Below are 26427 nucleotides of genomic sequence, written 5' to 3'. Positions count from 1 at the left end.
CATTTTAAGTTAGTGACAAACTCTTTCCTGTATGTTCAGTTTAGGTGACATCACACAGTAAAAAAAAAAAAAAAAAAGTGCTTACACAGGGATCAAAATAAAGACTTGATTGAGATAAACACCTCTTTCACTTATGTATTAGCAGTTTCAGCCGTACAGTTTTTCCTTTGATGAGCAAGTGCAGTCCTGGTGTCTCTCTGCATCTCTTAAAATACCTGAATTCATATGTATATCCTAAATTACTGATTTTCAGTGAGATACATGTCACTGGTCCTTCTCATGTCACTGCTGGACTCCATTTATTTCCATAGGATTTGGGGGAGGGGAGGTAAATTTCCTTTTGCATGGAATTGATACCTTGATAAAGGAGTTTGGAAGTTCAGAAGTTTTGATGTCATCTTCACAAAAACCTCTTAAGGCTTTTTTGAACAACTGGTCACTCTGTTGTGTCTTTACAAATATGGCTAAGTGAGCAAATACTCTTGCACAATTTAACAGCAGGTTTGAATGCTGGTATTATAGTCAGTGACTAGAGAGGAACTGGACACCTACATCACCAGATGTGGCTGCCTCAGTTTTTTGAGAAATTTCTATTGAGCTACATAAGCTATGTTTTAACTGATTTAGGAGGATTCTTTCTGAGTACTGTAATTCAGTAGGAGCCTGGCAATCCACTTGATCACAGGACTAATCAGTGCTTTATGTTCCACAGAGTGGAATCAATTAAGCTTCTTCATGCTGAAGGCATTGACTTTGAGATATTTTTAATGTAGCTAATTTTTGGTGGGTTTTTCGTTATTTTGTTTTTTGGCTTTTAGTTTTTCTTCCTGCCTGCAGGTTGTAGTTTTAGACTGTTTATACTGAGTCCATTCTTAGTTTTGAAATGTCAGGTTAGTGCTGTACATTAGTTGTTGTATTGGGTTTATGTGGTAAGGTTTTGGTACCTGGGGGGGGCTGCAGGGGTGGCTCCTGTGACAAGAGGCCAGGGCTGCCCCCATGTTGGACGTGCCCACCACTGCCCAAAGCTGAGCCCATCAGTGATGCTGGTAGTAGCACCTCTGTGATAACATATTTAAGAAAGGACAAAAAACATTGCACGACAGCCATGAGAGAAGAGTGAGAGAAACAGCCCTGCAGATACCAAGGTCAATGAACGAGAGGGAGGAGGTGCTGCAGGTGTCAGAGCAGAGATTCCCCTGCAGCCTGAGGAGAAGACCATGCAGCCTATGGATGTCCATGGTGGAGCAGATACCCACCCTCACTCATTTAGACACCTTTTTAGCTGGAATACTTTTAATAATCATAAACTTTCTTTTTTTAATTCATGGTGGAAATAGATAATGCTGTTCGGTTTTGACCTGAAATGTCAGCAGACTACACTTATGTTATATGTTGATGTAAGCAATGAGTGTGGGTTCTTGGTGAGTTCTCATATTCCATACATGTCTGTTCACTCAACTAACTAGCATCAGTTTATTTTTTGCTTGGGGTTTAGGGACTGACTTTTCAACTTAGATTTTTTTTTTTTTTTTTTCCCCCCCAGAGGATGAATTATCTTTGATTTTTCTGTAACTTCTTACAGGTATCAGATGATGGTCGATATGTCTTGTTGTCTATCCGAGAAGGGTGTGATCCAGTAAACAGGCTGTGGTACTGTGATCTACAGACAGAGTCTCAGGGTATAGCAGGTATGTGTTTTCTTGCTTTGTAAGTTTTGCTTCATTTTAAGACCATGTAAGACTTGAAATACTCTATTTATGTTTAAATATATATATTTTAATCTGTGTGTTGCTTAACCTCTCTTTTTTTCTAATGCAGAGATTATGAGAAAATATGCACTGCTTCTGCTAGCGTTCCATTTTCTGTTACATATCAGTAGATGGAAAACTCCATTCTTCTGTAGTTTGTTTAAAAGGTCACAAGGAAAAATTGAGATAATATAAGTAGCCTTACCAGTGCATGTTCCATTTCTTTCTACACCACTAGTGCTTTTCCATTTTTAATATTTTGTACATTTAAAAAAATCATGTGTCTCCCTTCAAGAACTGATCTCCCTTTTTTTGAAAAAAGTACCTAGTTTATAGGTAACACTTTTTCTCCATATTTTAGTAATACAACTTTGCTTTGTAGCATAATTATTATTACAGGAGAAGTATCTACTCATATTTCAAATACACGTTCATGAAATGCTCCTTCCTTGCCTTCTAGTTGGATTAGCCTTTGGCTTTTATGTATTTGGTTTTTTAGCCTCAATGGTATGGGCTGAAAGTATTGTACTCTGCTCCATATGGCTATTGGTGATGGTTAGCATGGTTAGTTATTTTGCTGATAGGTGGTTTTGTAGTTCCAGACTATTGGATTACTGAAATCTCTTCCTCAATATGTGTTTTGCGTAGAACACAACTTAGCTCTTTTTAATTCTTTGCGACTTCTGTCTTCAAAAACTTCAGAAACAGAATAAATACTGCAGTAGCTCCTTGTTAAATATTGGATCTCAAGAAACTTGTTCTCTCGCCCACAAACAGAATATTCAAGGCTTGTAAGCGTGATTAGAACTGATAGCAGCTCTGTGATACGGGGTGTATAGGTCTGTTTCTCCCTGCCTTTATTACACTACGTGATTGTGTTGTCTTCCTTTAGTTCATCAACAAGTCTTAGCACAGTATTTTGAATTTCAGTGATTTAAGTGTTAGTGATGATAGTTAATAGTTTTCTACTTTGTTCTGGGAGACTATTAATTTTGTTTTGTGGGCATGTCACTCTTCTTTTATAAAGGATATTTCATAATTGCTTCTAAACTTGTCTTGAACAACTGCGTAGCTGTTTAATGACCTCTTGAATGAAGTAAATGGCAGGCCTAATCAAAAGTATTACAGGTGCTTTCCATGCAACTTTATTACATAAAACTGTGTAGATAAAACTGTTTAGTACAGTGAAGCATTTTCGTAAATGATAAATTGCATTGTCATTCAAATTGACACTTTCCAGCTAGAGATAGAATACATAAAAAGCATAGCTCTCCTCCCATATTCACCCTCCCACTTATAGATACACTGGACAACCTTGAAGAGAATACTAGCATCGAGCCTTGAAAGACAATGGATGAGATAATAAAGCTTCTATTTTGTAGTACCTGATATAAGGTAAACCCACAGTTTAACCTTTTCCGGACTTCAAAATGCTTCTGTAAAAAAGGCTTTTTCTCTGAACCAGTCTTTGACTTGCCTTCCTGTTTGTTTGTTGTTGGGTGGGAGTTGTTCCATTCCTCCAAACTCTCCTTTTGCCTATGAAAAGAAAGATCTAGCTGTAACCATTTGCTTGCACAGATTCGTTATTTTATAAACTTAGGAACTCTCCATATCTGTCTCCCTAAGTTGCCAAATGCATTTTCAGTACAAAGACTGTTATCTTAACCCATGTCTTTCTACCTCTGTGTTAGTAAGCACACACCTAACAATAAACATCTAGGATATTTCCTAGAGTTCATCTTCCATGCAAATGTAAACACCCTGAACCTCTGATCCTTCAGCCTTTGGTGGCCAGAGGCAATAAGTTGAGCAAGCAGTAATATTTGTAAGCTTAATTCTTGGCTCTATCAATCTAGACCATGAGAGGTGTCATTTCAGTTCAATTTGTAATTTTCTGGGGTAGCAAGTGTAGAAGAGGTTACTTGTGAAGTTAGGAGAAATGAATGTCAATTTTCATTACTAAAGCTGTTTTAGACAAGAGAACAAGTATCTCTAGAATAAGCATTTATGGCAACTCTTTTTCTTCACTTAAGACTTGCATTTAACTGCCAATTTGTACAGAGAGCTCAGTAATATCTCAAGGTATGTTCAGATGGGTTAGGATTAAGTGATGCTTAGGGAATTATCTATAACAGAAGCACATTCTTAACAAAACTGTGAGATACAAAAATACTGGTTCTTGTTATGCTGTCTGTAGAATGCAGTGTTCAGTATAAGAGTCGATGTAAGTATCAAACTGCACCATTTGTTATGAAGTGTTAAGAGAATCAAGTGTCTTGCAAAAGTATCTGTACTTTTAAAATGTATTACATTATCCTTCTGTCTTTTAGAGCAGACTTTACTTATGAGTAGACCTCATACCTTTGGTGACATCTAAGATACTACTTGGCATTTTTCTCCTTCAAAACTATTGAATGTTTAATCTGAGCCTTTTTACTTGATCTGTTTACAATGATCTGTTTGTTCAAAAATCCATTCTAGCTTTCAGAATATCTCATCTAGTTTTGAAAAAATATAAAGGAAAGAAAAGTAGGATAGCTAGTGTTTTCTCCCATGTCCTAGATGGTACTTGACATAGATAAATAACTAGATTTTTCAGGCACTTTTTTTCCCCTACTTGCTTTTTAAATCCAGGTTGTCCACAAATACAATAGTTCTTTAGAAAGCTTTCTTCTTATGCTTTAAATCTTTCAAGTCTCAAACTTCTTTAGACTTATTCAGAGGGCATCAAAGCACAAAAGGCAATGAGGCCTTTTCGAAAGGTAACAGGCAGTAATATTTTACATGGTGTCCATTACTTATACTGCACGTTTCTTTGTGAGGCAGAAAAAGCAACTGCTAAGCAAAAGTTAGTGGATGAGATTCTAATTCTTATGAAGTTTGTGGCAAAACCCTAATTATAGAACTACAGGCTTCAACAGACTGTATTTAGAGCTGCTCTGTAGCATATATTGTTTATAAAATATTTCAATTATGTAATTGTCAACTTCTCTTTTTAAAAATACTTTCTGTCCCAAGGTTAACATACCACTGCAGAAAAATGCAAAGAACTGATTTTCATCTGTGACTTATTACCTAAAAAACCTATTTCAAAATGTCATGTTAACTAACTTAGGGGCACCTGTCTTGATTTTTTTTTTTTAATTTTGATTGCTGCAGTGCATTCTTTTCCTTTGAGAGGAGGAAATCAAATTTCTTAATTCTTTAAACGATTTTCATTAAAAAGAACACATTCTCATAGTCAAGATATACTGTTTCTTAGATATGATGGTTGCAATGATAAAGGCAGCTTATTGGGCTCTCTTGCTAACAAATGGCTGTGAAGAAGTCATGAAGTTCAGTGTTGCAACCTCAGTACTGACTGCCAAAGTGCCAAGTTGTTGTCTGTAGGAAAATCACAGGGATGTCAGTGAAATGCAGTTCCTTATGATTATAGATCAATAGTTTATTCCCAAGATAGAGAAACTTACCTTTTTACTGGAAGATAAGTATCCATATTTCATAAGTAAAATAAAGTGGGATAATTTGATTTTTTTAAAAAAATAGTGCAACTACTTATTTACACCTGTGTATATTTTGGTGATTCAAAAGCAAAGAAAATGAGTTCTGAGAACTAAAAATAAATGCTGCTATTAACACTTCTGAAAAAGCAGAAAGAATTTCTTGGAGATGGGAGGTGCAAAAGCATCTCTCTTTCATGTTAGTAACTGTAATAGCCAAAAACTAGAAGAGGAGAAAGTCTCCTCTATCTGTAGGTTAGATGTAAATTTGTAGAGGAAGGGGTGAAAGCAGCAGGGTACACTGAAAGAGTGAGTGTATGCATGCACGTTCCCTAAACAACTTTCTCTTCTTTTATACCTGTGGCAAAGTTTGCATTAGAAAATTCTGCATCATGTCTCTTTCAGTGGGAAGAATGTCAGGATGAGATAACATAACCAAAAAGTTGCATCAGACCTAATAACCCAAAAGTTACATTAGACCTAGGTCCAACTGTGTCCTGATCTACTATATTGAAAAATTGGTGGTTTGTTTCTTACCTAAGATGCATCAGGTCTTGTAATTATTGCAATGTTGACAGTAACTTCTATGTTAGTTTCCTTCAGATAAATATTATTGAAACCACAAATTATTAACTTCTTGCCTGTTTATTATGGTGAGATATGTTTCACAGCTTTAAAGTTGACTACTTTAGTGTTACACTTCAGCATTTAACTGTTACTGTACTGATGATGGTCTTAATTTCTAGACAGAGTTAATGTGGCTGTAATAGTTGTTTCTTTGTTTTTTAACTTCAGTTGTCTTAGGACTCTGTCCTGAAGATTAACACTTGCTTTAGAGGTACTGAATAAATACTGTAGAGAATTCACAATCTAGGGTGTGCTGAAGCCTTAAATGAGTCAATAGGAATGTGAGAAATTGAAAAATGTACTTTCTTGAAAACAGTCCAGCCTTACCCAAAAAGAAGCACTAAGTTGCTCTAATAAGAGCAGACTGCACAAAGAAATTTCTCATAGCAGTAACATATCAACACCATTCCCTGAATGAAATATTTTTTTTTCCTTCTAAGCCTGAATGATTATCAATTCTGTAGGAAAGAAGAGTATCTTAAATAGACTTTATCCAGGTTGAGTTTGATTAGTTAAGAAATGGCTTCATTGCATAGTGTATACAGTGGTAGAATTTAACATCTGTTATTTCATACTTTATCTAATAGTCTGGTTCATTAAAAAAGTGAAAAAACAGTAATTCTAGTCTCTTCCAAAGTTGGACCCAAATGATGTGCTTTTTCAGTATTTAGTGTGTTTTGAAAGTTCATAGTTATAATTTGATCTTGTCCAATCCCAAAGTGTCTTCATTCTTGTTTTATAAAAAAATGAAAATACAAGCTGAAAAACACCACGTTAGGGAGCAGTGAGAGAAAAGAAGAAAATATATTTGGTCTCTTCAAAGAATAGTGTGGTACATTTTCATAGTGTGCCTCTTAATCAGTAGTCATCTCCAAAACTGACAAAAATCCGATTTCCAGGGCAGTTGGGTTCCAATTATCCTAATAACACTTCAAAATGCAATTAATAAACAGATTATCTCAATAAAGTCTTACAAACAAAGCAGCAGAATTAAATATTGCTGTCTTCACAGGTTAAAAAAATGAACTGAAGGCAGCAAAAAGGCAGCTCACATCTTATATCAGTGTATAATCTGTACCTTTTATATTGTATTTCCTGAAAAGGAGAAAACAAGTTTGAAATATTTGGCACTCCTCTGCAAAGGTCCCAGTCAACATACCTTCTACTACTCCCTTTTGCTGTTACTGAAACAGAGACCTGGCACAGCATTCAGAACCAAAACCAGGGAAGGAGCCATGTAGCCATAGTTTGTATTTGTGTTCTTGGTACCATCCTCCTGCTGGAAGTCGCGAGCCCTTCTGATCTTGTGACCGAAGCATGTGTTCTGGCTTCCCACCGCTTCACCGTAGGAATGGGGTACACTGCCTGTGTAACTCAGAGCCTCTGTCTGTACAGCAGCAGACTGGCCGCAGCCTGTACTCTGACACTGAAGCCAAGAGGTACATGCCAGCTCACCTCTGTGTGTCAAAGCTCTCTTCCTCCAAGATACCATAACTGTGTCCAAGTTGCCTGTTGGGAATGATTTTGGCAAATACTGTCCCCCAAACTGTGATCACATGCTGTCTGCTAATTGGCACAGACTACAAATGTGATGGGGGATCTGCTAGCAGTTAAATAGTGCAGAAGTCATGGAGCTTCAGTGCTCAGGCCTGTGCCTCACCTCTCTTTTGTATACTTACGTACATATATATAACCAGGTTGATTTCACACAGCAGCCTGTTTTGTGTTGATTTCTTCCACAGCCAGGGATGTGAATTGCCTGGCATTGAGTATAGACTTCTTCTTGTGATATGCTTCCAGCTGAACTATTCAAGAGCTGAGGAGATGGCAATGTTGGGTGATTGACAGAAGTGAGGAGAGGAAGCAGTACAGTTGCAATTTGCCTGAATGAAAGTTATGTTCCTTTAAGTGGTCACAAACCAAGAATGATAGAAATATTAGTGTAATGGTAGTGACTATAATAATTTCTATCAAAAAGTTGCCTTAAGGAAACAGAGAGGTAAACTTAAAAGATGATCTTCATCTCTCCTTCTTTCTCTATGTGCATCTCTGATAGCTTTCACCAAGCACTAATTTGTGAGGTACAGAACTGTTTAGGTTGGAAGGGATCTCTTGAGATCATCTAGTCCACCCCCTTTGCTCAAACAGGGTCAGCTGGAAGGGGTTACCCAGAACTGTGTCTATAGATATTCTTCACAACCTCTCTGAGCAACCCAGGGCCAGTATTTGGCCACCCCACATTAAAAAGTGTTTTCTTGTGTTCCATTTGAATTTCCTTTTTTTTTTTTTTTTTTTTTGTGCCCATTGCCTCTTGTCCTGTCAGAGTGCACTGCTGGGAAAAGTCTGGCTCCCTTTTCTGTATTCCCTCTCATCAGGTATTTATACTCATTGACAAGATTCCCCCCAAGCCTTCTCTTTTCCAGACTGAAAAATCAGAGCTTCCTCAGCCTCTTCTCATATATACTCCAGTCCCTTAATCGTCTTTGTGGCCCTGTGCTGGCCTTGCTCCAGTAAGTCCATACCTTTCAGTCCAGCAGGAGTCTAAGATCCTTTCCTGGAGAGCTAATTTCCAGCCACTCAGCTCCCAGTGTGTACTTGTTCCTGGGTTTATTCTTCCCTAGATGCAGGACTTCATTTTTCTTCCTGTTGAACTGCATGAGATTCCTTTCAGCCCAATTCACCAGCCTGTCCTGATCATGCTGAAGGGCACCCCAACAATCTGTTTTTTCAGCTGCTCCCCCCAGTTTTGTATCATCTGTAAACTTGCTAAGGGTATACACTTTCCCAGCATCCAGGTCATTAATGAAGATCTTAGAGCATTGGCCCCAGTATCAACCGCTGGGGTACACCACTAGTGACTTGTCTCCAACAGAACTTCAGCCAAGGTTGCCTGCAACTTCCGCATGCACAACCAGTTCTTCCTTGTTTGTAAGTATTGGGTCAAGCAGAGCACCTTTCTTTCTTTGGCTTCTTGATCACCCTGAGAAGTTATTATCATCAAGGCACTCCAGAATTCTTCTAGATTGCTTGAGCCCTGCTGCATTGTCCTTCCAGCAGATATCACAGTGGTTAAAATTTCCACCATAAGGAGTAGGGCCTGTAAACATGAGGCTTCTTCCGGTTGTCTGAAGAAGGCATCATCTACGTCTTCCTGATCAGGAAGTCTGTAGCATATACCCACTACAGTAGTACCCATGTTGGTCTGCCTGCTAATCTTGACCCGTAAGCTCTTGACTGGCTCCTGACCCGTCCCAAGGCAGAGCTCTATGAATTCCAACTGACCTTTCACATAAAGGGCAACTCCCCTCATCGCCTTCCCAGCCTGTCCTTCCTAAAAAGCCTTTATCCATCCATCGCAGCGTTCCAGTCCTGAGAGCTATCCCACCATGTCTCAGTGTTCCCAATGAGGTCATAGCCCTGAAACTGCACACAGACTTCTAATTCCTCCTATTTGTTCCCCATGTTGCATGTGTCAGTGTAGAGGCAGTTCAGGCAGGCACCCTAAGCATCCCGATTCCCCAGTAGAGGTTTGAGAGCTTTCTCCATGAGGCTGTTCTGCAGGCACTTCCTTCTTTACATGTCTACGCTTGGAGAGATTCCACTTCAGCTCTGTTCTGTCAATTGCTGTGTCCTTTCTGTTCCTATCACCCAGACTTGCCTACCCCGTCCACAGCTTCCATGTTTGTTGAAGAATCTTTCTCCTCTGTTGTTTCTAGTTTAAAGCTCTGCTTACTAGGTTGGTCAGCCTGCAAGGATACTTTTGCCCTGCTTAGTCAGGTGGACGACAGTACAGCAGTAGTACAGGATGAGATAATCTAGAATAGCTGCTGAATCATTGGTTTCTCTAAGGGATGTGTATGGATGGATGCCTTCTGTTCCTTATTTGCAGCTTGTTTTCTATGGAAAAAAGAGATGCTTAATCCCACTTTGCTTTTTGACCCATTGGCTCCCAAATTCAACCAGTTGTGATGGAAAGGTAAGAGTCCCAGTGGTGCAACCCTCACAAGAATGCACGGGAGGTCAAATGGCCAGGGAGGGGTAAGAACCTGTTAAGTAAGGGCTGTGGCATAAACTTAATCTTGTTGTGCCTTGAAGATTTACTCAGATGAGCAACATTTTGGATACCCAAGATGTGGAGAAGTCTTCAGAAGAAATTTTTGTCTTACCAGACTTAAGACACTTTCAGTCCCTCATGGATTATCAGACATGAAAGTCAATGGATGTTTGTCCTTCAACTGTGACATTCATAACAGCTCTCTTCTGTGTGAATTCTCTCATAAGATGACACTCTGCTTATGCTGAATCTTAATATAAATTGAGTTAAAATGTCAACTGACTTTATACAAATCTGTGCACCAGGTTCCATTAGTTCCAGTGTTCAGAGACTTGTCTGTTCATTGCATACAAGATTCTGTTTATGCTTTGTAGTCTTTAAGAGGCACCCTTCCTGTGCATTTGTTTACTTGGATTGTTACAGTGTTCAGTAGGGCTTTGTCATAACGGGAGACTGTGGTGACCCGAGATGACACAGTTTCAGAACTGATCCATGGATTAGAAGGAGCAGTAATAAGCACAGCTAGGTTTGCAGAGAGCTGCTTCAACAACCTGCTTTCTATTCTGACTCTTCCCAGAGGTGACACCTGTAAGTCATAGATCAATTCATAATGTGTTAGACAAGTGCATTCTTGGAGTTGAAATAAAGTCTAACCGCTATTACTGGGAAAATACACTGGAATATCATAATAAAGGAGTATTAGCTGGTGTGGTGGTGTATGATTTAGAGTACATATAGAGTGGACGAGTAGAGTAGTTCTGTTTGGTTTTAAATTTGTATGCCTGTTTAGTTATCTTTGTTGTTTTAAATTATTTCCATTTTTTTCACCAAATGTTATGCTTCCATTTGCAAGAATGGAAGTCATCTTCAGTCGTCTTGCTAGTGAAAAAGGATTACTGTACTGGGCCTTGCAAACAAGAACCGTAAGGTATATTTCCATGTTTTGTCCCACATTGGATAGATCTGTAACATGATCTGGACATTACAATGCTGAAATATTTCAATATTTATCTTTCGGATTCTTTGCTACCCCATGGAACCTGCAGTCCTGAGCTACATTTCCTCTATTCTGTAACATTCAGAGACAGGCACCACAGAAAATAATGCATGATATCCTGCCTACTGAGCTACCAAAGTTAGGAAATAGGCAGTGTTAAGGTGAGAGGGACAAGGTTGAAACTACATGGGATGTAGGCACTCCGTGTTTAATGGGTAGCTATGTCTCTGAGGTACCACGAAATATGCAAGGAGGAGGTGTTTTTGTTGTAGTGGCATAGCGTGGAGAATGTATACTGTCTTTGCTTTGGCTGTCTTTTGGGATAAGACTTTTTATTCACTCAATACTTTGCCTTCAGGTGAGCTTCTTAGTTTAGATGATATATATATATTTTAATCAAATCAGAATCTAAAAAGTGACATTTTAATTACTTGGCAGGGGGAAAGCATGTTCCTTGTGGAAATCATCTGCTGGGACCTCTGTCACTTCTGTGCATTTCAGTACAGTATTCTAGGTGTCCACCAATTGAAAGTAAATTGCTTTGATGTAGAGGGAACATCTGGCTTAACTTTCTCACAAATTTTCTTTTTGTGAAACATGGTTTGCCACTTCATTATTGCTTTAGTAATCTTAAGTTAATGCATTTCATTAACTTCCTGCACAGCACGAGTTGTAGCTTCTCTTTGCATGTACTCCCTTTAAATTATAAGCAAGGAGATAATGCTATCATTACAGACTCTGTGTAAGCATGACATTTTATTAGTTCTGGCAGTTGTATCTTGTGCATTCATTGATTCTTGATATGTTTCAGTGGCTGTGGATCAGTGGAAGTTAACTTGCCCTGTGTCGGGCAGAAAATGATCTTGACTCCGAGTGGAGATCACATCTAATAAACGGGAGTAGACTATTTCTAAATGTTTAAGAAATTTAAAGGATTTGACTTGCTTATTTCTGCACTTGAAACTTTAAGTGTGTCAGCCCTTCCCCCTTTGCTATATGTGATTGCTCATGATATTTTGTCAACAGCCATAGGCTAATTGAATTTGCAGTGCAATCTTCTCTAATAATCCTTGCCAGTTTGTTATCCCCTGTAAGGCAATCTACACAGTAGTGTTTCTGTTTCTTTCTGCGAACATTACAGGGAGCATCTGAGCATCTTTTCCGCTTCCCAGGTTAGATAAAATGTTCTTCATGCTTCCATTCCCCCCTTCACAGTCTTTATACTGTATACAGACTAAGTCATTTACCTCTTCAAATATTCAGGTTGTTTGCTAGGTTTTTAAGTGGGCCATTGTGAGCTATTTGTGTCAAGAATGCTTCTTTTTAGCATAGAAAATCACTGTGATAAGTAACTTATGACAAACACATAGCTATTTTTATGAGAATTTTAAATTAGTCTGAAAAGAGGTTTGGGGGATATTGTTTTCCCTGCTCCCACATGCATCTTGTGAATCCCACCAGGTTAACCCAGCTTGCAGCTTAGTTTTTACCACAAAACTCTTCGTGTTAGAAATGACCAGGTTTACCACTTGAAATTTTATGTTTACAACTTAACCAAATACACTTTAAGGAGAAAAGCTTTTGTTACCTCATATCACAGTGTTTTGCAAATACTCCATTCCTCATGACTAGATACCTGTGGTCATAATTGATAATATTATGGCAAGACAGTACTGGGAGAAGACAACTGGGCTGTTAAGCTTTTGGGGGAACTCCCTTGCTGTACTCTGCCTCAGATAGTTGTGGGTATGGGGGCTTTTCCCTTCATGCTTTCTTCTCTGGTTGCTTACGGGGTGGGGTTTAAAAAGATTAGGGAAAATTAAAATGATGGGATTCTTGTCAGGATTTCACCACTCTGTCAGCTACTGAACCAACTACTACAGTTTAATTTTGCTTTCTGAAATTTCAGTAGCGGAGGTGTAACGGCTGCATGTTGCGGCAGGAAAGACAGCACTGTGGGATCATGTCCAGAAGATTATCCCTCATTCAAGAGTCCAGATTTCCCTACTTATCTTGCCAAATTGCAAGTAGGATTTTCAAGCCTTGACTCTTTGAACAAACATTTAAAATTACAAATCACAAATTTAAAAGTGATCTAATGCTAAGTATTTCTTTAAAAAATACGCACATTTTCCAAGTAACTGAGCATTGTAAGGCACAATTTTTTAGTAGCTATTTTATCAAACTTATCTTCCAGAATACAGGCAGTACGTGAGTTTGCTTGTATGTTGAACCAGTCAAACAAGAAAACTTCTCTCGTTAATCACTTCGTTTCACTGTTGTTCTTGGTATACCTGAAAGTGCCTCAGCCAGACAGCTGGATACACAGTAATCAAGCAGTTACATATTAGCAAACCTTGTTGTACACCTTGTGCTGGTTTTGGCTGGGGTAGAGTTAATTTTCTTCATAGTAGCTGGTATGGGGGGGTATGTTTTGGATTTCCGCTGAAAACAGCGTTGATAATATAGAGGTGTTTTCATTATTGTTGGGTAGTGCTCACACAGAGCCAAGGCCTTTTCTGCTTCTCACCCCACCCCACGTAGGGGTGCACAAGAACTTGGGAGAGGACACAGCTGGGACAGCTGACTTCAACTGACCAAAGGCATAGTCCATGCCATATGACGTCATGCTCAGCATATAACTGGGAAGGCTAGCTGGGAGGTGGGGTTGCTGCTCAGAAACAAACTGAGCATCGGGTTGTTTGTTTGGGGTTTTTTTTCTGCAGGTGGTGAGCAATTGCATTTGTGCATCACTTTTTTTTTTTTTTTGTTATTATTATCATCATCATCTTCCTTTGTTATCCTATTGAACTGTCTTTATCTCAACCAACTAGGTTTTTTTCCATTCTCCTCCCCATCCCACTGGGATGGGAGGGGTGAGTGAGTGGCTATGTGGGCTGGGGTTAAACCACAACAAAACCTTACAAAAATAACCACAAAACCCCTCAGAATCAAACAAAAAAAACCCCAAACAAACAACAAACCAGGCGTAGCATGTCTTTTACTGTTTCTGTGCCTGGTAATAATTTCATTTTTCCCTTTTCTTGAGAAATGAGATTGTTTCTCTTTGATTAGATTGTCAACCTTGACTATTCTTTTGAATGTGTAGTTTGATGCAGGGAAGAGGGGATTTAGCACAAATCTGTTGGTGTGCAACAAGAAATAAATGAAAGTTCTCTAATCAGCTTTGGCTATGAACTTAAACCAACATGACATGGCCAATCAGTCTTGTTGAAGTTGTTCTTAATAATGACCTCTTTATTTTGTATTATGGTAACAGCTAGGAAGCCCAATAAAAAAAATTAGGATCCTCTTGTTGTGAGCACCATAGAGCTGATTTATGAGTCACTGACTCAGAGCTCTGGGCAGAGCCTCACTTTCCTTTTCCTGGGGGAGCTGAAGCATGAGAACAGAGGAGAAAAGGAAGGATATTAGGCAGCAGAAGAGGTAGCACTCATTATAACCTCTGGGCATATAGAAACTGTGAAAGGCTGCTGTGACTTCTGGAATGCAAAAAGTTGAGAGGGATGGCTAGTTGGAAATACAGCCTGGGCTGTTGGATTGTGTCATGGTTTAGCCCCAGCCAGCAGCTCAGTACCATGTGGCCACTTGCTCACTCTTCCCCTCCCTGGTGGGTTGGGGAGGAGAATTAGAAGAAGAAAGGTAAAACTCATGGGTTGGGATAAGAACAGTTTAATAGGACAGCAAAGGAAGAGGAGAATAGCAATATCAATAAAAGAATATTCAAAGGGGGTGATACACAATGCAATTTGCTCACCAGAACCTGATGCCCAGTCTGTTTCTGACCAGCAACCACTCCTCCCCAGCCAGCCTTTTTATACTGAGCATGGCATCATATGCTATCAAATGCCCCTTTGGCTAGTTTGGGTCAGCTGTCCTGTCTATGTCCACTCCCAGCTTCTTGTGAAAATTAACTCTATCCCACCCAAAAACCAGAACAGGTTGGAAGGCATTGCCCTGGCTAGAAGCTAAACATGGGTTTGTAGAAGTTGGAGGTACAAGGAATTTGGGGAGAGGGGACAGTGGTAGGGATTCCTATGCTTGCGTACTGGGCTGCTTGGAGGTTGGCAGTTTGTGTCTGGTGGGAGCAGCAGGAGGTGGTGGGACGCGTATATGGGAAGAGGAGCTGGTGCAAAATATTTGAGAACCACTGGCTTGGAAAGATGCAATAAAAATTGAGCAAAAACTGAAGTTCACAGCTTGCTGGTTGCTTAGTCATTGTCGGCTGGAACTACCTTGTACTAGACTGGCAGAGACAGGTTGCAAGAAGGAATTTAAGAGCAAGGTTATCAGCCATAAGTATTTTTATTTTGTTCCTTTGTTTAGAAAGTTTTCTTCACACTGAAGAAAGCATGTATGTAGCTTGACGGCTGGTGGAAAAACAAAGGTGATGTTTGTCCACTTCCTGTTAGAAATGAGATTAGCTGGCTATCTGTATTTTAGTTTAGTCTTGCAATTTATAATGTTCTCTTTTTAAAAAAAAAAAGCAACGAACAGTCGAGCAGTGCTATATACAGTAACATCAAAGGGATGAGTCGGTATGTGCTGCATAGCCTGAAAAAGTGGATCAAAACCTTTGTAATGAAAATGAACAAGAGGAAAAAGATAGTGAGGAGACAGTAGACATCAGCTAGAAATTGGAATGTAGTGAGAGGGAGAGTATTTTTTTTTTTTTTGAAGGACTTTTCTGTGATTGAAGTAGAAGAAACTTTCAAAAATCAATATTGAAACAAGGCCATTATATCCTAGTTCCTAGCAAATAGGCAGAAAAAAAATCTGTTAAGTCTTGGAAAATATGTGGAAGCCTTACCAACAGTGTGTTTACTTTAAGAAAACAGTTTCATATCCGTTAAATGGCAATCCAAAGAGTTTTACTTTCAATATAACTTTTTTTAATTGGAGGCAAATCATTAGCAATAAAATTAAATAGCTTGCTATTAATTTGAGTTAGGAGATCTTCATGCTGCTACTGTCTGACTGGACTTTATATTTATAAATAGTATTGACAGTGAAGTTATTTTTTAGGTTATGTATTTGTGCTTTTCTTTGTATAAGAGAAAGCGTGGCATGTGAGAGAGAGCACCTTTGCTTCCTGTTTTTGTGTTGCAGTGTTCTGCTGCATGAGGATATAAGCTACAACTCTCTCAAAACAAAGCATATAAATTCTCTTCTCCTATCTTTTGAGTGATCATCCAAACGGAAGTAAAATAGAAGCCTTGAAAGTGAGGGGAAATCTCTGCTCATAGAAGTGCTTGATTTCTTTCTTCTGGGCTAATCTTTGATATATCTCGACATGGCTGAACTTTTTAACTCAAAGGAATAAATATTGCCTCCTTCCATTTATTTACTTTTTGAAATTGGAAATACATTAACTTTCCATGATCCTTGAGTAGCCATCATCCATCATCTGCAGGATGCAACAAAGTTGCATTGCTTTCAGGTACATCTTAATATCTCCTCTCCAGTATTTCTTCCCTCAGATGTTCATAAGTGAAGTCAAATCCCAAGAGATTGAGATCATACTTTCAAAGAGAGTCCATATTGTTTGAAAATCTCTCTTGTCTTTGGAGACCAGAGCGAGACAACTAAATATTTGTGGTTGTGAAGAAGAAAGAGGCAAAAAACCCCCTGAGTTCTTTTCTGCAGCTGCCTGGCTCAGAGCGAGAGCTTGAGAGCAAGCTGAGTACTGCGAGATCCAAAAAGAAATTAGATTCTGATGTGGAAGTAGATGTCTGAGTGAAGGAAGGTCTGTGCTCTGCCACTTGTTTCCTAGGCTACGTTATGAACGTACCACTGAGGCCTTGAAACAATCTCTTCCAATTTGAAGCACACTGTGTACCATCGGATTATCTGTCTTCTATTGAACGTAAAACCTACTGTGGATTATTAGTACTGTGACAAACTCTGGAATAAATGCCCAGTTTTCAAAATCTCCTCTCACAGAGGATACTTGAAACTTGGAAGCCTTTGAGTGTATGGATTTTCAGGGTCTGAGGAGTCTCTTAAATAAAAGGCTAATGGATCTGACTTGCTTTAGTGAGCAAGTATTCAGCAATGGAAATGTGCTTCTGTGTGAAAACTCAGATACTTTTTATATGGTGTCTGCACCCTCAATCATGCAGCCTTGTGCAGTTAAGCTGATGACTGGTACAAGTAGCAGTGGTGAAAATTAAAAGATTAGCCTTCATCTGCCTGTCAACATAATTGTTACTTTTGCAGGTTATAAACTTCTGTCAGTTGGCATATTCACCACTACCACATTGTTGTATGTTTTTGTTAGTATTCTAGGGCACCAGAAAAGGATGATGACTATATGAACTGTTGTTATCCTAAACATCCTGTGGTTCCTGTCCTCATTGTCCTCTTGGGTCTCTTCTCTGATGACAAATGATGTGAAATTTTATAATAGAGATAAAACTTTTCATATATTTTTTTAAAAAATTCAACTTTCTTTGGTATCCACAGTAATAAGTGCAGAAATTCTGAGGGTTGTTTTTTTTAAAAAAAAAAAAAGTTTTTTTACATTGGAAACATCAGAAACAGCACTGTGGTTTTCCTTACAAAAAAAGGTATTTTTGTGTCCAACTTTGTGGTATGTTACTGAATTAATTAATAGCTAGACTAACTAATTCTTTGCTAGATACCAAATACAGAGAATGAAAGGTAAATAGCTATTTACACCCAAGCATGATCTGTCAGCCTCTTGTGTTTTGCAGTTGGGTTGGTTGTGGGGTTTTGTTTTTATTTGTTTGCATTTTAAGAAAGCTGTTGCTGGAGCAAAGTCAGAGGTCTCAGAATGAGTAATGTCTATAGAACGGGGTAGATGATGCATAATTTCAGAGTATTTCTGAAGAAAAGTGTTCAGCAGTTGGAAGCTGTAAATCAAGTGAAGATGCACAGTTGATGCAGCTGCTGACGGGAAGTAGGAAGCAAAAGATTAACATCAATATGGTGGCTCAAGGTTTGCAGTTGAAGTAAAACTATTTCACGTAGAGATACTCTAGCTGGTAGAAATCTCCTAAGCACTGAGGTTCTTGGGTACATTTGTGCTTTCAGAATAGAGCTGCTGAGACAGACTGGAGGGATGCACACAATGCATCAATGTATAGCCATGTTCTGCTCTGCTCTCATTTCACATAGGAAGGTGCTGTACACCTCTGTTTGAAAGTTGTGTACTGTAACTATCCTAAAGCAAACTCAAATTGTTCTAACATACGCTGATAACAGCAGCCTAATACTGGATTCTCTATCTAAATACCCAGCAGTCATCAATGTGACAGACAGGATGCTCTGATATGATGAGAAATACGGTGTGAATACGTTCAATAAGTACTTGTAGAGAATTATGGCGATGTGACATGCAGTAGTTGAATGTTGCCTGTTACAGCGTATAGGGTAAATCCAAGAAAGGAAAGGAGAAAATATAAATGGGAGGATACTAAAAGGATATGTGACTACTAGACAAAATTAAATTGTGCCATGAGATTTGGGTTGGGTTTTTTTTTTCCCTTGGGATGAAAGGCTTTATATATCCTGTGATTAAGGTTTGCAGAGGTGGAACAGAGGTTGTCAGGTACCTCTAGCAAGTGAAAAAAATTTCCAGTTAGTGATTGACTGTCCAAGGGCAAAAGATATTTCTCTGCTATAGCAAAGGTGTTCAAAACTTAACATGTGTGTGTATACATATATGTATATATGTGTACATGTATATAAATATATATAAATATATGTATACACATGTATTATAAATTTTAAGCCATTTTAAATATACTACAGGCAATGTAGATAAGTTAATATTGGAAAATGGAATCTATAAAGGATGCAGATGATTTTTTAAGAAAATAATATTTGGAGAGTAAGAGCTCTCTGCATAAAAAGCAGAAATGATGAGGGAATGAGTGGTGTTAATCCATTTTCTTGAGACTGAGAAAAAAAATTATAATCCTCCAAGAGAGTCCTAAATTGTAGAGTTAAACCATTGATTATGCTAGCATGGTCCTTTGGCCTGCTCTCTCAGCAGAGGTAGGGGATGGAGATCCATGCAGCAGCAAAGACGCAAGGGTTGTTGATGGGTTAGAAACCACAGAAGCACCTCAGAATGGTCACATAAGAATTAGGGCTTCTCCCCCTCCAACAGGTGGTGGGATCAGTAGCCCAGTTGAAGTGCATCTACACCAATGTATGTAGCATGGGCAACAAACAGGAGGAGCTGGAAGCCATTGTGCAGCAGGAAAACTATGATACAGTTGCCATCACGGAAACATCATTTATCAGCAGTCCTGGCCAGTTTGGGACGTCCCAGTTGACTGGAGGTTAGCCAGCGTGAGGTCCATCTACAAGAAGGACCAGAAAGAGGATCCAGGCCTGTCAGTCTGACCTTGGTGCTGGAGGAGGTTATGGAGCAGATCATCTTGAGTGCCATTATGCGGTACGTACAGGACAACAAGGTGATCAGGCCCAGTCAGCATGGGTTCATGACAGGCAGGTCCTGCTTGACTAGCCAGATCTCCTTCTATGACAAGGTGATGCACCTGGTGGATGAGGGAAAGGCTGTGGATGTTGTCTACCTGGACTGTAGTAAAGCCTTTGACACTGTTTCCCACAGCATTCTCCTGGAGAAAGTGCCTGCTCATGGGTTGGATGGGCATATGTTTTGCTGGGTAAAAAACTGGCTGGATGGTCAGGTCCAAGGAGTTGTGGTGAATGGAGTTAAATCCAGTTGGCGGCCAGTCACAAGTGGTGTTCCCCAGGGCTCAGTATTGGGGTCAGTTGTCTTTAATATCTTTATAAATGATCTGGACAAGGGGATTGAGTGCACCCTCAGTAAATTTGCAGGTGACACCAAGTTGTAGGGGGGGTGTTGATCTGCTTGAGGGTAGGAAGGCTCTACAGAGGGATCTGGACAGGCTGGATAGATGGGCCAAGGCCAACTGTATGAGGTTCAACAAGGCTCAGTGCTGGGTCCTGCACTTTGGTCACAACAACCCCATGCAACGCTACAGGCTTGGGGAAGAGTGGCTGGAAAGCTGCCTAGTGGAAAAGGACCTGGGGGTGTTGGTTGACAGCCAGCTGAATATGAGCCAGCAGTGTGCCCAGGTGGCCAACAAGGCCAGTAGCATCTTGGCTTGTATCAGCAATAGTGTGGCCAGCAGGACTACGGAAGTGGTTGTCCCCCTGTACTTGGCACTGGTGAGACCACACCTTGAGGACTGTGTTCAGTTTTGGTCCCTCACTACAAGAAAGATGTTGAGGTGCTGGAGAGTGTCCAGAGAAGGGCAACAAAGCCGGTGAAGGGTCTAGAGCACAAGTCTTATGAGGAGCGGCTGAGGGAACTGAGGTTGTTTAGCCTGGAGAGAAGGAGGCTGAGGGGAGACCTTTTTACTTCCCTACAGCTACCTGAAAGGAGGTTGTAGCCAGGTGGGTGTTGGTCTCTTTTTCCGAGTAACAAGGGATAGGACGAGGGGAAATGGCCTCAAGTTGTGTCAGGGGAGGTTTAGATTGGATATTAGGAACAATTTCTTCTCCAGGAGGGTTGTCAAGCATTGGACCAGGCTGCCCAGAGGAGTGGTTGAGTCACCATCCCTGGAGGTATTTAAAAGATGTGTAGATGTGGTGCTGTTGTAGTTTAACCTGTCCGGCAGCTAGAACAGCCACACAGCCATTTGCTTACTCCTACCCAGTGGGACTGGGGAGCTAATACAGAAAAGGAAGGTAATAATAATAATAGAATATACAAAACAAGTGATGCACAGCACAATTACTCACCAGCCAAAGCCAATACTCAGCTCATTCTCGAGCCAAACTGCCTTCCATCCCACCCCCCAGTTATATACTGAGCATGACATCATGTGGTATGGAATATCCCTTTGGCCAGTTGGGGTCAGCTGTCCTGGCTGTGTCCCCTCCCAGCTTCTTGTGCACCCCTTGCTTTCTCATACTGGCAGTATGAGAAGCAGAAAAGTGCTTGACTGCTTGGCAACAGCTAAATACATCAGTGTGTTATCAACATTATTCTCATGCTAAATGAAACTACCAAAACACAGCACTATACCAGCTACTGGAAAGAAAATTATCGGGACAGGTGCTTAGGGACATGGTTTAGTGGTGGAATTGGCAGTTTTAAGTTAGTGGTTAGACTTGATGATCTTAAAGGTATTTTCCAACCTAAACGATTCTATGATTCTATTTCTTTCCAGAAATAAAGATGAAAAGAAATCCAGAGGTCAAAGAGTAGACACAGAGACTTTGTAAAATTTATCTTAAAAATACAGTGAGATAAGAAGGAAATAGTATGACAATTAAAATTAAAATTTTTATCTTCACAGGATTTAAGACCTAACATTCATTTCTATTTATAAAAATTGCAGTAAAATGTGTACTACTTGTATTTTCACTCTAAAAAAAAATCTTCCTTATTGAAATGATCAAGCAAATTACCATCTTTAAGTTGAGAGGCAAACTGAATTCCAAATAACTGAGGAACAGCTATCAAAATTAATTCCATTTAGAAAGTCATTCCTGTAGCTAAAGTTGGAGGCTCAGTTGTTAAAGCTGAAGATGTCTGGCTGGGTTTGGTTTTTTCAGATCTTGTTAACATTCCAATTATGCTTCAGAGACAAACACATTATATGTTTATCTTCCAGTACCTCCCTGAAAAATCAATTCAGAGTAAAATCTAAGAGTTGAAAAATCATGATCTTTCCTAGTGTATAAGTTTACCTTCTTAATGTGTGTACTGTAATGAAATTTGGTGTGGCTCTTTCGGGTAGAAAGCCTGTCCCATCATTATGAGCCAAACCTCTTGGCTCACTTCCTGAGCATTCTCAGCACTGCACTGTTTCCAGAAAAACTGTCTATCTTACAAGTAACGTAACTGACAAGTTAGAATGGAATATAAATTTATAGAGATTAACATTTATATCTTTGCCTGATAATTTTGACTGCTAGAGTACATGAAAAAAAGTCAAATGAGAGTGTTTACCTTGTGAAAACTTTTTTTTACATCAGATAAAAAACCTACCATTAGTTTATCACTAAGCCCTGCCTCTCCAGCTGGTACAGTTGAGAGGTTATTTGCCACGAATGGATTGTTTGGCCTTTCCGTGAAACATGAAATATGGAAGGAAGTATTGAGAAATTTTATGAACTGATGAACAGTGACTCTCAGCCACTCTATCCTTTCTGTCTGAAAGAAGGTTGATAACAGGCTTTCTGTGATCATTCTTGCTGTTATAATCAGTTTGTTCAAATTAGCTTTTCTTTTTCCTATAGTTGTCGTTGTTCAGCTACAAACCTGCTTCATCACACAGAGAGCTCTCAGCAGACCAATAAATGTTTTGCTATGTTCAGAGGCCAGTACAAGATTGAGGGCTTAATCTGTGGTGCTTACTGATATAATTTCCCTTTTGATCTTACATGGATCCGGAAATTTTGTTTAAAAATTCTGTCTGTATACTCTTATGTTGTTTTTGTCCTAAACATTGCAGAGGGGCCAGCTCTGATTTTCTGTTGTATGGCATGGCTTTATTGTCCATCGAATAAAGGTTATAAATTCTTTACCTGCAGTTCCTATTGTAATGCAATTATTTGATGATGGATACCTGGCTGGTATAAAGTGTATAGGCAAAAGCATCTATAGGTCTTCAGCAATGTGTTTTAATGGAAGGACTGGCAGAGGAAAGGATTAGACTATAGCAGAAGTATATAGTAAACTGTCAAGATCTTCAACCTCATGTTTTTCCCGTGTATAATAAATCTGGCTCATTGTATGCTTATGTGGATTAAACTGAAATCTTCAGTGGCTCTGATGTTAAGGATAAGGGAGCCTGGACTGCAAATGCCACTTCTCAGTGGCTCGCCTCAAGGACAGACGTTCTCAGAGGGCTGCTGGTTAAACCTACAAATCCCTATCAAGATCCAGTTCTTCACCTCCCCCCTCCCTTTCTTTCTTTTAAAGAAGAATGAACTGAGTGCCTGTCCTTTGCCTTGTTTTTGGAGGACTTTTTAAAGTCATAACTTACAGATGTACTGGATTTTTGTTTGTTCTGGGTTTGAGACTGCCTCTATATCATGGTAACCAACCTCCCATTCATAGGCCCTTTTTGCTGGACTGCTTCGGAGGTGAGGAGGAACTGGTTTGCATGAACTATTTGGGGGTCAAGAGATCATTCCTTGTTTCTGAGACTCTCTAGTCCCTTTCCTGTTTCGACAACTGGATAGATACATGCATGCCACGTGACACCATGCACATGTTCACTTTTGGTCAGGTATGTAACTAGCAAGTGAGTATCCATCCAGTCGTATGATGGCACATACCTCCGGCCATTTGGTAAGAATGGATGTGCGGATGAGTTTTCAGTTATGCTGCGGAGAACTGGCTGTGGTCTATAACCTGTCTATGACCTGTCTGTGGTGCTCTGACAGAAGGTCTGGATGCCACAGCTCCCAATCATTCATTCTTTTATATACTTTATCATTCTCTTGTATATTCATCTTTTATCTAATGTAAGGCATAAGGTATTTTCGTAGGTCATTTTATATGAAAACTATGTTTTAGGCCTTTTATCATTACTTGTGGTCCATTTTGACCCTCTGTTTCCTGCATCTTGTCTAGCTCCTGGGAAGACTGTCAGTCATCCACCCCTGCAGAGTCCTTTCCAGATGCATGTTGTCTTAGTGAAACCGAATATTTCACCTCTGTATTTTCTTAGCTATATCCACTTAGGTAAGGCATCTGCTTTTTGACTATAGCAATATATTCATCTGTACCTTCACTGACTTTCTCAGGTCCCTTGGGAACTGGTCCATGCGCCTTAGTGTTGCAACAAGTTACTTGGGAGGCTTTATTTTGTCCCATCTAGATTGTGTGTAGATATCTTTATTATTCTTCCAGAAGTTATAACGTGGGTCCTCCACGATCAATCACACTTTCCAATATCTGTACTGCATGCCAAGCCGCTTTTTTTTCTTACCTCTGATCACTGGAACATCCTCTTCTGATGGTTGGATAACATCTCTCAGCCCGGCTCATTCACCTTCTGTAAGAGTGTGCTCTGTTACACGTGTACAAAGAGTGTGCTGTAAGTGACTGACTGCTACTTGAGGCCCTCAGTACATAATGCACCGTGGTTTTGAATGTTTAAACAGTTACTGCAGAATCATCCATCCTAAATTCAAGCCAGGTGAAAGCTGCACGCAGATACCTTCTGTAGTACTCAGTAGTCACACATGTAAACAAGAGACAGACCTGAAGAAACAGAGGAGTTATGCTTAATCTGCTTGCACAGAGTTTGAATTGGAAATGCATGTCTGTGTCTCTGTCTAGACAGACTTGTAGATGTATTCCTGGCACTTCAGGAAGACAGAATCTTTGAAGAGCTATGCTTTACACTTCCAATTGTGTTCGTTCAAGCAAACTCTCCTCCTGATGTAATGTGCTGTCTTTAATAAAAATGTGCCTTGTCCATTCCCCTGGGCGTTTTGGGTACTGGAGGGAGCAGTTTGTTGAGGTGTGTAGAGCCAAACTAAGCAGTTGCTGCTGTGGAAAGGAGAAATGTCCCATCTATCTTCGCACGCTCCCAGATCACCTAACACCGTCCCCTCCTCTTGAGTCAGTCAGTATCTTCACTTGTCTGACCCTATGGTTAGATGATTGTACTCACTAACCTGTCATGGGGGAAAAAACCTGTAAAATAGAGACTAGTTTTCTTCTAGGTTAGCTAATTTAATCAGCCTTACTAGTCACTCAGGCAAATGCCAAACCAAGCATAAAGGTGGAGACACTCTGATGGAGGAGGAGAGAAAAATGGGAGGGTGCAGTTTTGCTGCAGTCAAGCTTATCTTACGGCTCGTTGGTAATGAAAAACGTTGTTGCTCCTCTTCAGCCTCTCTCTCTGCCACTGCCTTGTGCATACTGGCTGCCTTGTACATAGTGGCACTCCTCTGCCCGAGCAGCGAGCTGGTTCAGAAAACTATTTTGCAGCACAATCTTTTTTTTTCCCAGTCATTCAACTCATTGAACCAGCTCACTGGTTCAACTGCTAGGGCAGATAAGCAACACAGAAGCAGCAGGTTGGGAGTAATGTGATGAAGGACAAACTCCTCTTTGGCAATGATGAGCTGTTAGCTCAATTCAGCAGCAAGGCCAGAGTGCTTGACAGGGGTAGTGCCATGCTAGTAAGCTGCGTGGGCCTGCCCCTCCTTGTCCTGCCACTGGTGTGACCTGGGGGTAAATGGTTCCCCCTGCCCCAAATCAATTGTCAGCCATATTAGTGCCCAGTGAACTGGCCATGTTGGTCACCGGGTTGTTATTCCTAGCCCAAAGGAGAGAGCTAAGCAGGGTGATCTAAAGCAACACTAGAACATCCCTTTCAGTCATGGGCCATAACTGGATCGCCTGCAACCAGCCATAAAGATGCATCCTCTTATGTCTGATATCTATCTCATTGCAAAGGGTTTCTTCCTCTTGCTGGAAAACTACAGCACATACTCTGTGCAGCAGGGAATGTACCTGATGCTAGTCTCTTCCAGTTGCCTGTAATTGCCTCGTTACCGCCTCTAAACAGACTAGATACTGGCGTATTTAACCACTTCAGTGAGGCAGTGGTTTAGAGGTAATTTATCTGCAATATGTATCTTCTAAGGACTACATAACATCCACTTTAACAAGATGAATGCTCTTGTTCGTAATAACAATTTAGTGTATCCCCGTAGAATATCAACCCTCTCACTTTTTTACTAGCTGTTCATTTGGGAGTGGATGAATGAGTTGCAAGACAACAATGTAAATCCCTAATGTCACATTATTGTCCTTTTTCTTCATGGAATCCAACTTCTATTGCAATTATGGAGACTGCTGTTATTGTGCACTTCTACCATTAAAAAAAGTTGGTTTTTTTCAACAGTCTGGGGATTCCTTTTTATGAAGTCTTGTCCTTTAGTAGGATGATTTCATTCTGTCAGACACTAAAACACAAATGTTCCAATATTGTTATGGTGTTATACTGCAGTTAAGTTTTTATTTACTAAAGTGCTTGTGCATGTGACTTGAGATCTGAAACCAGTTTCACTGGTGCATATCAGAGTTCACTGTAGGCTGGATTTTCTTTGTTTTACTGGGCAACAAAGCAGGTTTTCTCTACAGGTTTCTGAGCAACTGGAGGGACTTAGCCGGTTTTTTCTTCAACATGAAATCTCTTGAGAAGGACAAAACTTTGGACTTCAGCAAAAATCAAGATTTAACATTCAATTAATTCACTCAGAGACAGGATAGTAAGTTGACTGGATTGTCTGGAAAGTTTGTATTACAGCAGTATGAAAAGTAGAATTTAATTGGCTAATCTATCACTTTGCATGAAGAGACAGAGAAGTTTTCCTTAAACCAAAATGGCAATTAAGAGATACGAGCTTTATGAATGTACTAGGCCTGACTATAGTCTCTTATTACATTTAATGGGTTTAAAATGATCTTAGCCATCTCAC

General features: G+C 39.8%; 1 protein-coding gene across 2 annotated transcripts in view; it reads left to right on the top strand.

Annotated features, from left to right (window-relative positions):
• PREP (prolyl endopeptidase) overlaps positions 1–26427 on the top strand; it is a 113133-nt gene that overhangs the window by 28241 nt on the left and 58465 nt on the right. For both annotated transcript variants that reach the window (XM_054820662.1, XM_054820664.1), the window contains exon 7: positions 1583–1688. In XM_054820662.1, the coding sequence (XP_054676637.1) occupies positions 1583–1688 (106 nt within the window). The remainder of the gene's footprint in view (positions 1–1582; positions 1689–26427) is intronic.

The sequence above is a fragment of the Grus americana genome, chromosome 3 (assembly GCF_028858705.1).
Source record: "Grus americana isolate bGruAme1 chromosome 3, bGruAme1.mat, whole genome shotgun sequence".
NCBI classification, from domain to species: Eukaryota; Metazoa; Chordata; class Aves; order Gruiformes; family Gruidae; genus Grus; species Grus americana.
Note: the sequence above shows the minus strand (reverse complement) of the source record. Positions and strands in the feature narration are given on the sequence as shown.